Raw genomic sequence first — 13,580 nt, forward strand, 5'->3', positions numbered from 1 at the left:
TCTTTTGTCATATACTCGAGAGTTGCAAATATTTAGGATTTTACTTTAAATGATCATTTTAGGAATAACAATTCTGTCAGGCTCTACTGGTAGGGAGCCAAGTGAAGTTATGCAAAAGAGTGACATGCAGTGACTGTAGAACTGGTTAATTAACATGACAATAGACGCAGCAAACATATTTTTATTGGGATTACCATGGAAGGAAATAAGAGACAAGTATTTGAATTTTTAAAGCCACTGAATATTTAATATTTAAATGTAAACACCAAATTCAGATCCAAAAATTCAAGTCGAACAACATCTGGGCTACCCAGGACAGGATAGGCAATTGAGGCTGAATGCAATTGAATGCATTCAGCCTCAATTGCCCCAAATGTAAAAAACTGACTGCGACTGGATCAGTCAGACCACATCTGGAGATGGTTGAGCCTGCCCTGTTGTCAGCTCTCAGCAAAATGTAAATGCAATCTACACAGTTTGGCCACATTTTTATTTTAAAAAAGTAAGTTAATATGTCACCTGACTTAGCTTCTTCCTGCAGTGTCAAGCTGCCCATTGAAAATCTACAGACAACCCCTTCCTCCAAAAACGAAAACTAAGTATAACCTATACAGCAGCACTGCTTTGCTGGACAAGGGGCATGTTTGTTGACAAGTCCCAGCTGCACCAACCCAATTTGTATAATGAGATCTAATCACAATGTGGGCAGATTAAAGATAACATGAACATCAATTAATAACAACTAAAACCAAGTTAATGCAAATGTTTGTGATCAAATGTCATTATGCTGATTATGCATCTAGATCTAGATTATGTGTTGAAAGCAGATGTGAATGTCTCAGTGTCAGGGTACTCACTTACTCACAGCGGAAGACTTTTTTGGCAAGTGCGATCACCTGTGATATAAACAGAAATCTTTGGCTGTAAAGTGTGTGCACATATAAGTTCCTTTGGATGTGCACAAGAGTGCTCTATATAGCTGCTTTTGTATGATAAGAATTTATCATGTGATGTGTTTGCACTTAGCCATTCAATTGTGCACTGAATATATCTATGTTCATGTGGTCACACCGTGTAGCAGTTTATGGGTGTGCAAGAATGTTGGCTCTTGAATGTATTTGGATGTATTTCAAAAGTTTAAGATGACATTTTATGATCTGTTTAAACTTTTATTGCAACAACTTACACGCGTTCCACGTGGGTCTTAATGTTTAGGGGTTAATGGGAAGAGCAAGGCAGTAACACTGCCAAGACTAGGAGTCCAACTGGGATCCCACATGCTTAATAATGTATAAAGTTAAATGGTACAATAATGCACTTGTGGAAAAGCTTCCAACACTTGGCATGTGGTAATATAGTTTCAGTCAACATACTGCAGTCTGAGGTAGAGAGAAATGCATCATAACATGAACATTTCCTGTTTTTAAACAGGCTAAGAGAGCATTTATGCATTAGAAGGCAGCATTAGGGGGAAGAGGCCATGCCACTGGTCCACAACCACCGGATTTGTATGTTTCTATTATTATATAAATGTAATTTATTCCACTCATGTTACTGCCTTAAATATGGCTCTATGTGTAGACACACAACCAAAGCTTCCCTTGTTGACACTGAGCATTGGGTATTTTGTCAAATCTGATTCACTTTGTGCTTCACATTAATGCTCACAAAATATAGGGCATGTGTGAGACTGTGGGTGCTAGTTCCTTTGTGTTTTGTGTATGTAAGTTATGTGAGTGTCTCACATTGTCTGAGAGTATGTGCCAAGTATGACAGCATATGATAGTATGTGTGTGTGTGTGTGTGTGTGCAGCACATAGTGTGGCTTCCACTACCAAAGTGCTGAAATACTTGTTGGCTCCATGGTGCCTGGGTAATTGCTAATGGCTATTCCACTATGGACAGGGACCCCACACATACATACACAGCAGTCACACAATAATACACATGCACAAATGCTTCACTAACTAGCAGTGCCTCCACGCAGCTCATTAGCTGCTGAGGCGTGACTGTGAAAACTGGGTTACTGCTTTGCTAGTGCACACACGTATACAACACGAGGATAAACAAAAACGCACACACTCCATAGGCACACACCAGTCGTGACCAGCTGTAAAGCAGGCTAATGTGGAGAGAAAAGGAGGCAGAGGGAGAGCTGTGACAACAATAAAGAGCTAGGGGGATATTTACCTTTTTATTGCTAATTACAAAAAATTGTGAAAGTGTGATATAAAGAGGGAGAGCATAAAAGAGCGTAATAAATAGGAACTGTCCTTTAGATGACACTAAGTGAATTAGTTACAGCTCATATTTCTGCTAGATCAATTTGACGTAGTGAGGTGGATTGAGAGGAAGAGTGCTTTTATTCATCTCTTAATTTCCACATGAGATTAACATTGTACAGGATGTGTTGCCAGAACAGTAAAAAGCCTGTGAAGGTGATGCTGTGCCTCTGTTACCTGAGGTCAAAGTGATATATGAGGCAGGACCATCACAGACTTATGAGGTGTAAAATCAGGTGATCAGTGTGGAGCGGTGGGCTATTTGTCCAGATTTACCCATGGCTACAGTGTGGAGATTAAACTCCTCTCATGTTATCAAGAGGGATGAAGTGTTTTATTGAAACTACTGCTCAGATCTATCTTGGTTTGAACACTGACACAGAGTAGAAATTAGAGACCCACGGGATTTCATTATTTTTGCACATGCTGATTGGTGTACTGATGTTTGATACAAAGCATGACTGAGCCAAATGAGCCGCAATGACATCTATACAGAATACAGTATAATCAATGTGCATCTTAACAACAGATGATCTAAACAGTGGTATAACTAGAGTTTTCTGCTTCTTGACAAATTTTTGTGTTTAAATCCATGACTGGCAAAATTAACAGCTATTCTATTTCAAATGTCAATGTACAGTTGCTTTTATTTAGTCCAATCAGGGATTTTCTGCGCTGCCTCACTCAATTTGATACTAAATCCCCTCCAGTAAATTGGTAGGTTCCGCATCACAAGCAGTGGAAAGAGGGGGAAAAAAAAAATGCTGATGGAAGGCAATTAATCAGAGCTCCAGTGTGTAACCCGAACTTTAATAGCACTTTTTCATTTGAAACCTATTCAGAAAATATGACATACATTTCCTACATTCCTACATGGGTTGCTTTTCAATGTGACTTATGAGAGGATTTCCACAGATAAATAAGCTATGAAATCAATCTGTAGTGCTCGCATGGCATAATGGTGCTGAGTCTTGGGCATCTGAAGCCACTGTCACAAACAGAGCGGGCGAATTACAGCTGACTAGTTCAAATCCCTGGCCTCAAATGAACTATGTGGAGGCTGAATGCCATCAGAAATCTTTAACCTAAAATAGCATGTGAATTATTTAAAACCTATTAAGCTGGGGGAAGATTGACTGAGCATGATCTTCCCAGCAATCCCTTTCACATGCAGTCATACCTGAAAGCTACCTCACTTCCCGAGAAAATCCAATAGAGCCCAATGGAGTATATACTGTGAATGTCATGTTACCATAGAGAAGGAAATAAGTTCTGTAAATATCAGAATAAGAATTTAAGTTAAGCACACTACTGTATTTACACAATACAATCCAGCCTCTGGTTTCCACCAATGTTTTTTTTATAAATCAAATAGCTTCATAATTGTTTCCCTTTGCGTCTCTGTAAATGGATGATAGCAAACTAACTAGAACTTTTGAGATGCAAACAGGACACTTAATTCAGTTCATGTCGGCTTTGAAATGACTCCTGTTCTGTGCATCAGCCTTATGATGCCAACGTTCAGCAAAATCGTCCAATTTCAAAGTTCTTGTCTGGCAGTAGGGTTGGATATAAAAGGCTGCTGTAGGAATAAGATCTGTCTCTGAAAGATTATACCAATGGTTCTGTTCCCAGCAGGTCATGGGACTCATAGTGTTGATCCGACAGTTAAATGCAGTCCAGTTAGTTAGTAAGCCACCTGCTGTCCTGCACTGTAGCCCAGACGCCTGAAACTGCTCCAGATCAGAGCAGCTCAGTGGTCAGCAGCGAGACTGTGGCTGCAAGAGACAGCTCCTGAGCACAAGCAGTATGTACACGTCTCCATGCCTCATCCACTCTTCCATCAGGTCATTGCTATAAATACTATTGTGTTACTATTTGACCAGTCTGGTTAGATAAATGTTAGGAGAAATCAGGCTTTTTGGTGTCTTTACATGACACTGTGTCACGGGCTCTTGATTTGAATCCTGCACACAACCACTTTGACATGTCATCATGTACCCTTTTCCATGAAGCAGAAATGCCATGAAAAATCCTTCAAAAGAAAATTCCAGCCTGATGCACTGGTTGAGTGAACCACTGCGACAGGCTCACTATGTCACTGTTATGTAAGGTTAAATGTAATGTATGAGAGCAGCGGCCCGGATAAATGGGCTGTAAAATCTGCTCCCTGGTTCTCAGCACAAGGGGCTGATGTCTTGGATTTGGAGGACGAGGAGGAATTATGTTCATAGTTTCTGGTTGTATAATAGAGACAATACATGCATACACATTGCTAATTGGATATAAATTCCCACAATAACAAGACACAAGGCATGACTATGAGCTATTATTAGACATACAGTAACTGGCTTTTATGCATACTGGATTTATACATTAATGGGTACCAAATGGCAGCAAATAAATTAATAGATTATAATTTGGATAGTGGATCTTACACAGCATCCAGCACATAAATACTTATCGGATTAGGAAATCTTTGAGCATGGAAAATTATGATGGGAATGCACTAATCAATATTGTTATATTAATAATGTATCACATGAGTAAGAGGTTGTCCTTGATGTTATCCCTTTCATGTGTTTTGTCTGTCCCGCTTTGTGTGTGTGTGAGAGTAGCAAAATGTTTTTTTCAACGGAAACCGTGGTGCCTTGAACACCCTGTTGTGTATGCAAGCGCAGTGCATTTTACTGCCTTTTTAACACGGTTGTGTTTAGAAACTTGTCGCAGCTGATTGGGTAACACCTGTGACACGCCCACCAGATGGGAGAAAACATACCACGAAGCCCATTGTGGAACGTTGCACAACATTTCAAGGAAACGTGTTGTTCAATTCGAAAATGTTTTGAGATTGCACTCGCCCCTGGTCTTTTAGTCACTCGTCGCCAAATAGTACAATCTACTCATGTGGTAGTACCTCCAGGTCAACTAGTGAATTTATAGTCTGTAGTTTTCCTTGTTGCTTTTTGGATTCGCTTGTCACTCTGTTTCTCTTGTGCCTCAGAATCCTGCTGCCGTGCTTGCCTGCCTGCTCCCTGCTAACCACGTCAAGTCAGCGACGCCAGCTTCATTCATTCTCTCTGCCTGCTCTGGCTGCCATTACACATCACACGCTGCCGTCATCGCCATTCCCCTTACCTCCTGCCCCCTGTCTGCAATAAATACTCTTTTATTGAATCTTAACCATTCAACATTTGAGTCTGCTTCTCGGTTCAGAGTCTGCAAAGCTTAATGTAATATACAGTGTCAAATTGTTATTGCGTATAAGTGGAAGGAAGCTCCAGGGTCCAGTTTTACATCCAAAACCTGAACACTCGACCATGTTCGCTGTCAAAACATTCACTACACTAGTGCAAACTCTCGCTCTCTGTACTGACAAGTCCGCTCTGCGCTGGACATTGCAGGTTTCTTTGCCAGTTTGCCAGTTCAGTAGAGGAATATGAAAACACCTCTCTAGTGACAAACTTTGCACTGATACAACTCAGGTCTGACATTTCAGGGGACATAAACATAAGAAAAACACATTTTGACTGGAGGGGACCTTTAAATATCAACATTTTGTCTGGCGAGTGAGTTACAATAACTGAGCTAAATGGACCGTAAACACACACACACACACACACACACGCACACACACAATAGGGGGTTTGTTCATTTAGAAAGCAATCGTGACAAGAGAGACGGTTAAAGACCCCCAGCATTACCAGTGATCTACAACTAATTAGGAAGAGTTGTTCACAGTCTGCATTAGCACAGGGGGGATGTCAGACACTCTCAGCACCCTTTAAATTCTTCTCTCCTCACTACTATAGACAGACTCAAAACAGCTTATATTGCTCACCAATTATGGCAGGGCCTTTGGGTTCACTAGTTCTCTCAGAGAATATGAAATGGGATATTGGAAGCAAAGTTAGAATCAATTCTTCCATTGGTGAGTACATATTGACTGGAGTGCTGTAAACTGCCTTTGCTGCAGCTAACTGCAGGCAGATTCCAAAGGCTGAAAGCCCTCAGCCCAGTACATAACATGACCGTGGGTCATTATTTGAATTTCCTGTCTTTTGTGGGGTTTGCTTACAGAAAACATCTCACTTAAGCATGAAACAGCGATGTTATTTTTTCACACGGTGGTTATCTGTATTTACCTCCCCCTGTTAAGAACTCTCAGTGGGAAAGGAGGGAGAGGGAACTGACAAAAAAGAGACTAACTAGGGAGGGGAAGTGTGCGAGGGTAGTTATCTAATATCACACATGAAAAACAACTTCATCAAAAGGGGGTATGGCTGCTTCTGTCAGCTTTCTTCTCCTCCTTTCATCCCTTATTCACCATCTATCTAATTAGCTAAAGACTAGTGGGCGTTTTAGATGGAAACACACACTATACAAAACAGACAGATATATATCAGCACTACTAAAACTCTCACTATCCAGCCCCACCTACCTCATTCATCTCTCTGTCTTGGAGGACTGCCTCTTGCTCTCATTGTCCTCTCGCTCTCCATCTACTGATTTATAGAGATTCTTAAAAACGCCCCCTTGAGTCCTTCACATCAGAAATACGCTCTCCCCTGTCCAAGCAGAACAGAGACAGCAAGAGCCTGGTGCATTGATAAAACTCATGCATCCGTGTTCTGTAGAAAGATGGGACCTTAAATAGGGGGCTAAAACCTGACAGAAATTAACATTGGTCTCTGGGATCAACTACTCTCTTTCTTGTTTTTCTAACTCTCCTGCTTTCTTGTGTTCAAATTGTTGCCTTAAAAAAATCCATCGCTGCTGGTGCTGCACTACAACATCTCACTGGCAGACAAGTTTTTGATTAACAGACAAACAAGTTCCCACTGACGCAACAAACACTTATCTGTTCAAGAAATATGTAGCGTTTCATCATCAAGAAGCCTTTATCATGTCTCCTGCTCTAGGCTTAAGTTAAAAGATATGTTACCATTTAACACTGTCTATCATAAAGAATATTTTCTTGTCATAGGAATGTTGAAAACACTTTAGGTTGCTGTGCAACTTTAGTATAAGTAATGGGGGCAAAAGCCTTGTTTGAGCAAAAATGCATTCTTAAAGATGGTCTACTCAGTCATTTCATATTAAATGTCAGTTTCTGGATTTTTAAACCGGGGGCCTATTTTCACATATTTTGGTGTCAAAGTTTCGGAATAAGACTTGGGTGTCGCCAGGAGTCACTCGTAAGGATCCATTCCATGGTGTTTTCAGATACCTTGTATAAAACTCTGAGCCTGTCAGTGGCAAAAAGAAGCTCTTTTTGTGGATGTCATTTTGACTAGCCTGGTATCACCATATGGGGTATGATTTACACGGCAATTACTTAAGTCATTTCACGTGGTATTCCAGCGCATTTGTTGCTGATTGCGTGTCATTTCATGCCATTTAGACTCTACTGACGGATATTGTGCAGATATAAGGCGTGTCATATCATGCCAACTGTCACAGGGACAACACCTGGTGTAGGACATAAATAATCAAAAATGTCAGAGTAAGTAGATGCTTGGGGTGGACAGGGGGCCGATAAACCGGACTTTGACCCAGGAGTCAAGGAGAGTATTTCATGCAGACAGACTTGAAAGAATCTGAAACCTTATCTTTTAAATCAACTGGATTTCTGAAAGCTTAATTTTAAGTGAAGCCACCCAACCAAAAATAATTTACTTCAACTTTTCTTTTAACAACTTTTTTTTTTTCCTTTTGGAAGAGCAATTGATTAAAAGCTTTTCCAAGACCAAGACTTATTAAAACAAAGTAACCTAAAAGACACAGGATGACCCACAACAGTTTTCCCCTGAGTCGTTCCTCAGAGTATTTCCCTTTTGTCATTTTACAATACCGTCCAATGAGTCGCTCGTGTGAAATATTTCAAACGAATTGAAATTGAATCCTGAGCCTTCAGATGAAAGACGATCATGTCAGGGAAAGAGGATTAAAGGGTCCTTCTGTGCCAAGCCCTTCATATCTATGGGAGAGAGTGAAGACTCCTTTCCCCTTATCCATTCTGTGCTTGTTGGTCGAAGAATTGGCATAGAAAATTAAAAATTGCTTCTCTCACGGCACAAATGATTCTGATGACTTCAATGGCAGAGGTTATTTTGATTTGTATCAGATCTGTGCTCTATTGATTACAGCATGCTGTCAGTCTCTGGAAGTGCTTGTAAGTAACTGACAGAATGAAAGTGTCCTAGATAGATAAATGAACCCCCTGAATGTGGATAACTATTTAGTCTTCTTGGGAAATTAAGTGCTTTTGAAAACGTGATTTTTCAGAGCAGAGATTTGAAAGCTGCTGTTTTAGATGGGAATGTGGTGAAAGAGTAACGAGGCAACCTTGTACTGATGTGATGAGTCATAACTTTCTCTCTGTAAATATAGAACACCTACATTGAGCCTTTGTACCAGGAAACAAAGGGCAAAGAGCAGAGGAAGCTTACCTGAACACCTTTGTCAGAGAACATCACTGTGTGCGTGTGCATGTGTGTGTGTGTGTGTGTGCTAATTCGGCAGTTTAGTGTTTTTCCAGTGCGTATTTTAACTGCGCAGATGTGTTTTTATTTTATTTTTTCAGTGTATAACTGTTTTATAGTTACAACTGTAACTGTAAAACGACTAAAAGCAAGGACACCGATTGTTGTATGACTCTGCAATGTTAAAAGCTTAGTTTGGGGTTAGGGGATGAGATCGCATTACAGTTCAGCAAAGGGTAAAGTATTTAGTGGTTAGCATTAGTGTTAGAGGTTGGGAAATGAACCCATGTCAACTGAATGTCTGGAAAGTCTAAAATTAGAAGCCCTGTGAATGTATTTGTTCAAGCAGCAGAGAAAGAGATAGAAAGACAAATAAGACAGGCTCTGCTCACTGAGCTTTTCCAGCATTACATGTCATTATCATCTGAGTGGTCTTATCATACATTTTACATTAGTGACAATGCATAATAAAGGAACAATTGACGCAATGTCAGAAAATCTATGTACAGCACGCTGCCAAACTCTCATTATATCTAGTTTGTTAGTGTACTGGAGGTGGAAATGACGTCTCACTTTGCTGATACAAATGGGTTTGTTCAGTGCAGTTGAAATATTCATTATCACTGATGCAGTTCATTGACTTTTTCTAAGCTAAGGGGTTTGCATTGTAGTACAGTTCAAATAAACAAGATGGTTTAACTCTTCAACTGATGGTCCACAAAATCTTTATTGATGATACACAGTAGCTCCATAAAAAACAAGGTGTGTTCACGGTACGAGCCAAGAAGAAAGACAAAAACTACATATTACCATCCTGATGGATTACATGACTATAGCAATATAATCTTCAAATAACATTCAACCACATCTTCTTGTATTATAAACCTTAGATTGAAAATTAATAATATCACTATTTATACACAATCATGAAATACCACTTTTTTAACCCTTTTACCACAACATAATGACAGTCCCCAATAGAGTGCTGTATGCAGGGATAGGCATGTCTTTATAAAGGCATCATGAGGGCACATTGTCTCACTTTTCAAATATATTTTCACATTTTTATCTCTTAAATGAAAATGTAGCCTGCAACACACAGCTGTTTCACATGTTGGTCAAACTACAAAATGAAGTTGTTGTATATTCTGTCCTACACTTGACCAAAAAGAGAGAGAGAGGCTGCATAAGTAGTTTGACAGATATCTCTGTTGAATGTAGAACAGCATGCAAGAGAGAGAAGCAGCACTGCGCATCATTTTGCAACACAATGGTGAGTTTCTATCTACGCTAACTGGTCACACCACATCATTTTCAGACAGGTAGGTAGCTAGCAGCTAACAGCTAGCTCAAAGTCCTTAGTTACTGAGAGAGTGACAGACAGCTGGCTGTCAACTTCTGAGCACAACAACGATCACTACGTTGTTTTGAGTTGACCAATTTAAAAGCCCTGAATTAAAGCTGGTTAGGCAACGTGGGAGAACTAGTGTAGGGACAGCTAAATTTTGAAAGTATCCAACTGAACAAATCCCACCCCTCCCTTCAGGCCTCCCTCCAAAGCCACTCCCCTGAAACACGTTGGAGACAACTGCGGCTGGATTCGCTGACTTGATAGTCAAACATAAGCTGCCGGCAACTGCAGGGATGGAGTACAAAAAACCTGCCGTCAGGTTGGACACATTCTACTTCCTGTAGAGTGTATGACTGATCTCATTGCATTTGCCTTTCTTGTTGCAGATTTCAATGTTATCACTCATGGTATACCTGCAGATAACATTTTTTTAATTTCTTTTTTCATTGAGAACCATAGTCTTGAGAATATGCCAAGGCTACTGTAAAAAAAGTGAAAAAATGACCTACAAAGGCATTACTTTTTTTACAGTAATAAAACTCTGAACTAAACTGTTTTGTAAGCTTTCTTATTGTTGTCACAAAGGTGGTTCCCACTTGGTGCAGCCGGAGGAAAGCAACTGCAGTCACCAGACTCAGAAAACTGCAGCTGCCTTGAACCCGCAAGGTTTTAATTTCATGTGACATGGTGACGTTTTGCAGCGCCAGCGAAAGTCGCACGACATTTTTAGCATGCCTTATGTTAAGTCAATCATGCATCAAGTTAAGTCAGCACTGCGAAGCGCAGCATGAAGTCACACTCCTATTTTCATACGCAGTGACTGCACAGGCAGGGTGCGCACGTGTAGGCAGTAGGCAGGTAAACAGGCAGGTAAGCCGAATGAAATGATTGGCTGAGCTTATGACAGTCCTGCAACAGCCACAAATACTGAATGTTTTTCATCTTTTTGTCAGAGCATTTGATTTATTAACTGCTGCTGGGATGTAAAGAGAATTTTGACAAATATAACAAAAAATGCTTCTGAAATAAATTACCTACCCGAGCTTTAAGACCTCCAAGATGTGAAGCAGCCTGACCTGCCAGTCTGTGACACTAATGCCAGTCAGTCAGATATCACAACGTTGTCAGATGTGACATGGGCAGCTTATGTAGACCTAGTTATTGTGAATAAATAAAATACCACTTCTGTGTGTGATGATAAAAATATAATAAAAGTCCAAAAGTCCACATATATAAAATCGCTAAATTAAAATGTTCCTATAGACTATCTAAGTTCTCTTGTAATTTGACTTTTCAGCAACTGACTGGGTTATTATTAAAAAAACAACGAAAGGACCTCAACAAGCAAATGCCTAATTTAATTTTTTTCTAAACTCCATTTGTGATTATACTTGGTAAAAACCAAAAAGGCATCTTTTTAAAGCTGAATGCCTTTATTAGACTCATGGGTGACATAGATGGGGAACAAAGGTCATGACGCTTGTTTAATTCCAGTCAGAAAAAGCGCAATTAGATATTTTCCTTAAATCGCTCTGTCCTAGTAGAATTTAAGAAAGAGCTACTTTTGGGTAACACATTACCATCCAACATGTCTGCAAACAGATGGATTCACTCTTTTTTTGCTGATTTATTCCTCTTTTCTGCTGTTGTTTTCTAGACTGAATGACAAAAGCTGCTGCTACAAATATATTTAACTTTTCAACTCTTCAAACTGAGTAAACCTTCCCTACAGCTCAGCTAGACTAACTGAATTAAATTAATTAAATATCTTAACAGTAAGCATGATTGCAATCTCCTGATAATAATCTAACATTTAGAGGCGCCTACGCACCTATAAAAATGAATCAATTAAATACACTGAATATTGCCGGATCTGGTTAATTAGGCGCTGTAATGTTATGTTCATATCAAAGGTGTATGGCATTGTTTTCAGCCTCCTCACTTGTGAGGAGACATACAACTTTAAAGTGAGCCTGTGTTTTTAAGCAGATTTTCATTTGTAAATAAAGTGTATTTTCAGTATAGTCATCTAAATGTATTCCATAACAGAAGAGAAGAGTGTTACCTCCAGTCTTATTCTTACTTCACTGGTGGCATAAAAAAAAAAAAAAAACAACACCTGCACAGGTTAGTTTGAGCAGATTTCCTACCTGTGAAAAAACTAAAATCATTATAATAATAGAGCTGTGAAGCCAGTTGGTGAGTGAGTTGTTGAGTGTTGTTTTGTGGTTTTTATAGAATAATAAATTCAGTCTTTTGCAAATTAGATGGTTTATCTTCAAATTCAGATACAGAGAAACAAAAAAGAGAAAGCAACCCCAACTATGGAAACAAATACAGAGATAACTCTAAACAAAAGAGGGAGATACACAAAGTCACACACAACACTGTTACTATCATCCACTAATTGTATCCACTTAGTAAAACATAGCTGTACAAACCCCCCACTTGGTTGCAAAGATTCAGGACTAACTGACTTTCTACTGTCTCTTGATATCATTATATAGATTTTTAGATTGTGGAGAAATGTAAGGAAGCCAACATGTGGTCTTCCTCGCACTTCGATCTATCACTTCCCAGCAGCGCTATGCTCCTGTTTAAACAAAGATTCTGTTGTTTATACTACAACATAAACGGTGACAGGTACTACCACTAATCCTGTAACACATCTGATTTCATACCATAACAAACCCACAAGTTAGGCAATTAATATAGAGATAACGTGTGAGAGATATAAACGGGTTTTTTTTTTACCAGGATAAATAGTTATTAAAGATAAACATAATTATTAAGTAACACAAACACAGGAGCTCATGGCACAACATTGCACTGTAACTAGTCGTACACCGATCTGAGTTAAAATAATGGTATTCGTATGTCTTTGGTTCTGGGTGTGAATGGGGGGTAACTTAACTCGTTTACACAGCTTATTAAGCCTCCATAAACACAATAAATAGCCTACATCCTAACGCATTTGTTCCAAACTCATTTGCATGAGGAATCTATTTCGTCACGTTTGTTGATTTGTCTAATGATATTTTCCAAAAAGAAGTCACAGTTTAGGTTAACCACCCTTTTATATCTACGTTACACACGTCAGTGCAGCCACAGTGTGAGAGACTCACCTACAATGAACCACAGGAGCGTCTTTTTCTGCGGAGCTGCCCCGGTCTGCGATCCCATCCTGTCGCTCTCAAAATGATCTACTGGCTGAAGTTTGGGAGGGAAGTGAAGCAGGGAACAACTAACACGAGCTCAAAGAGTAATATGTAACATCATAAGTGACAGCTGGTGAAGAAATCCATGTAGCCGTCCGGCCAATCAGCCACAACAGAAGCCTCTGCTGTTTCACCTTGCGCAAACTGCTTGGGGGGTGGGGGAGCCAAGACTCGTCCTCGTTCCTGATAACTCCCCCGAGTCTTCCTGTCACCGATCCTCTCTCACCCACACATGAAACATATT

The 13,580-nt window shown here is 39.7% G+C and overlaps 1 protein-coding gene across 1 annotated transcript in view; it reads right to left on the minus strand.

Moving 5' to 3' along the window:
* Nucleotides 1-13,301, minus strand: part of ramp1 (receptor activity modifying protein 1) — a 62,250-nt gene extending 48,949 nt beyond the window's left edge. The window contains exon 1 of the mRNA XM_046054464.1: nucleotides 13,244-13,301. Coding sequence (XP_045910420.1) covers nucleotides 13,244-13,301 — 58 coding nt within the window. The remainder of the gene's footprint in view (nucleotides 1-13,243) is intronic.
* Nucleotides 13,302-13,580: the final 279 nt, after the last annotated feature.

Source organism: Micropterus dolomieu, linkage group LG07 (assembly GCF_021292245.1).
Source record: "Micropterus dolomieu isolate WLL.071019.BEF.003 ecotype Adirondacks linkage group LG07, ASM2129224v1, whole genome shotgun sequence".
Lineage (NCBI taxonomy): Eukaryota > Metazoa > Chordata > Actinopteri > Centrarchiformes > Centrarchidae > Micropterus > Micropterus dolomieu.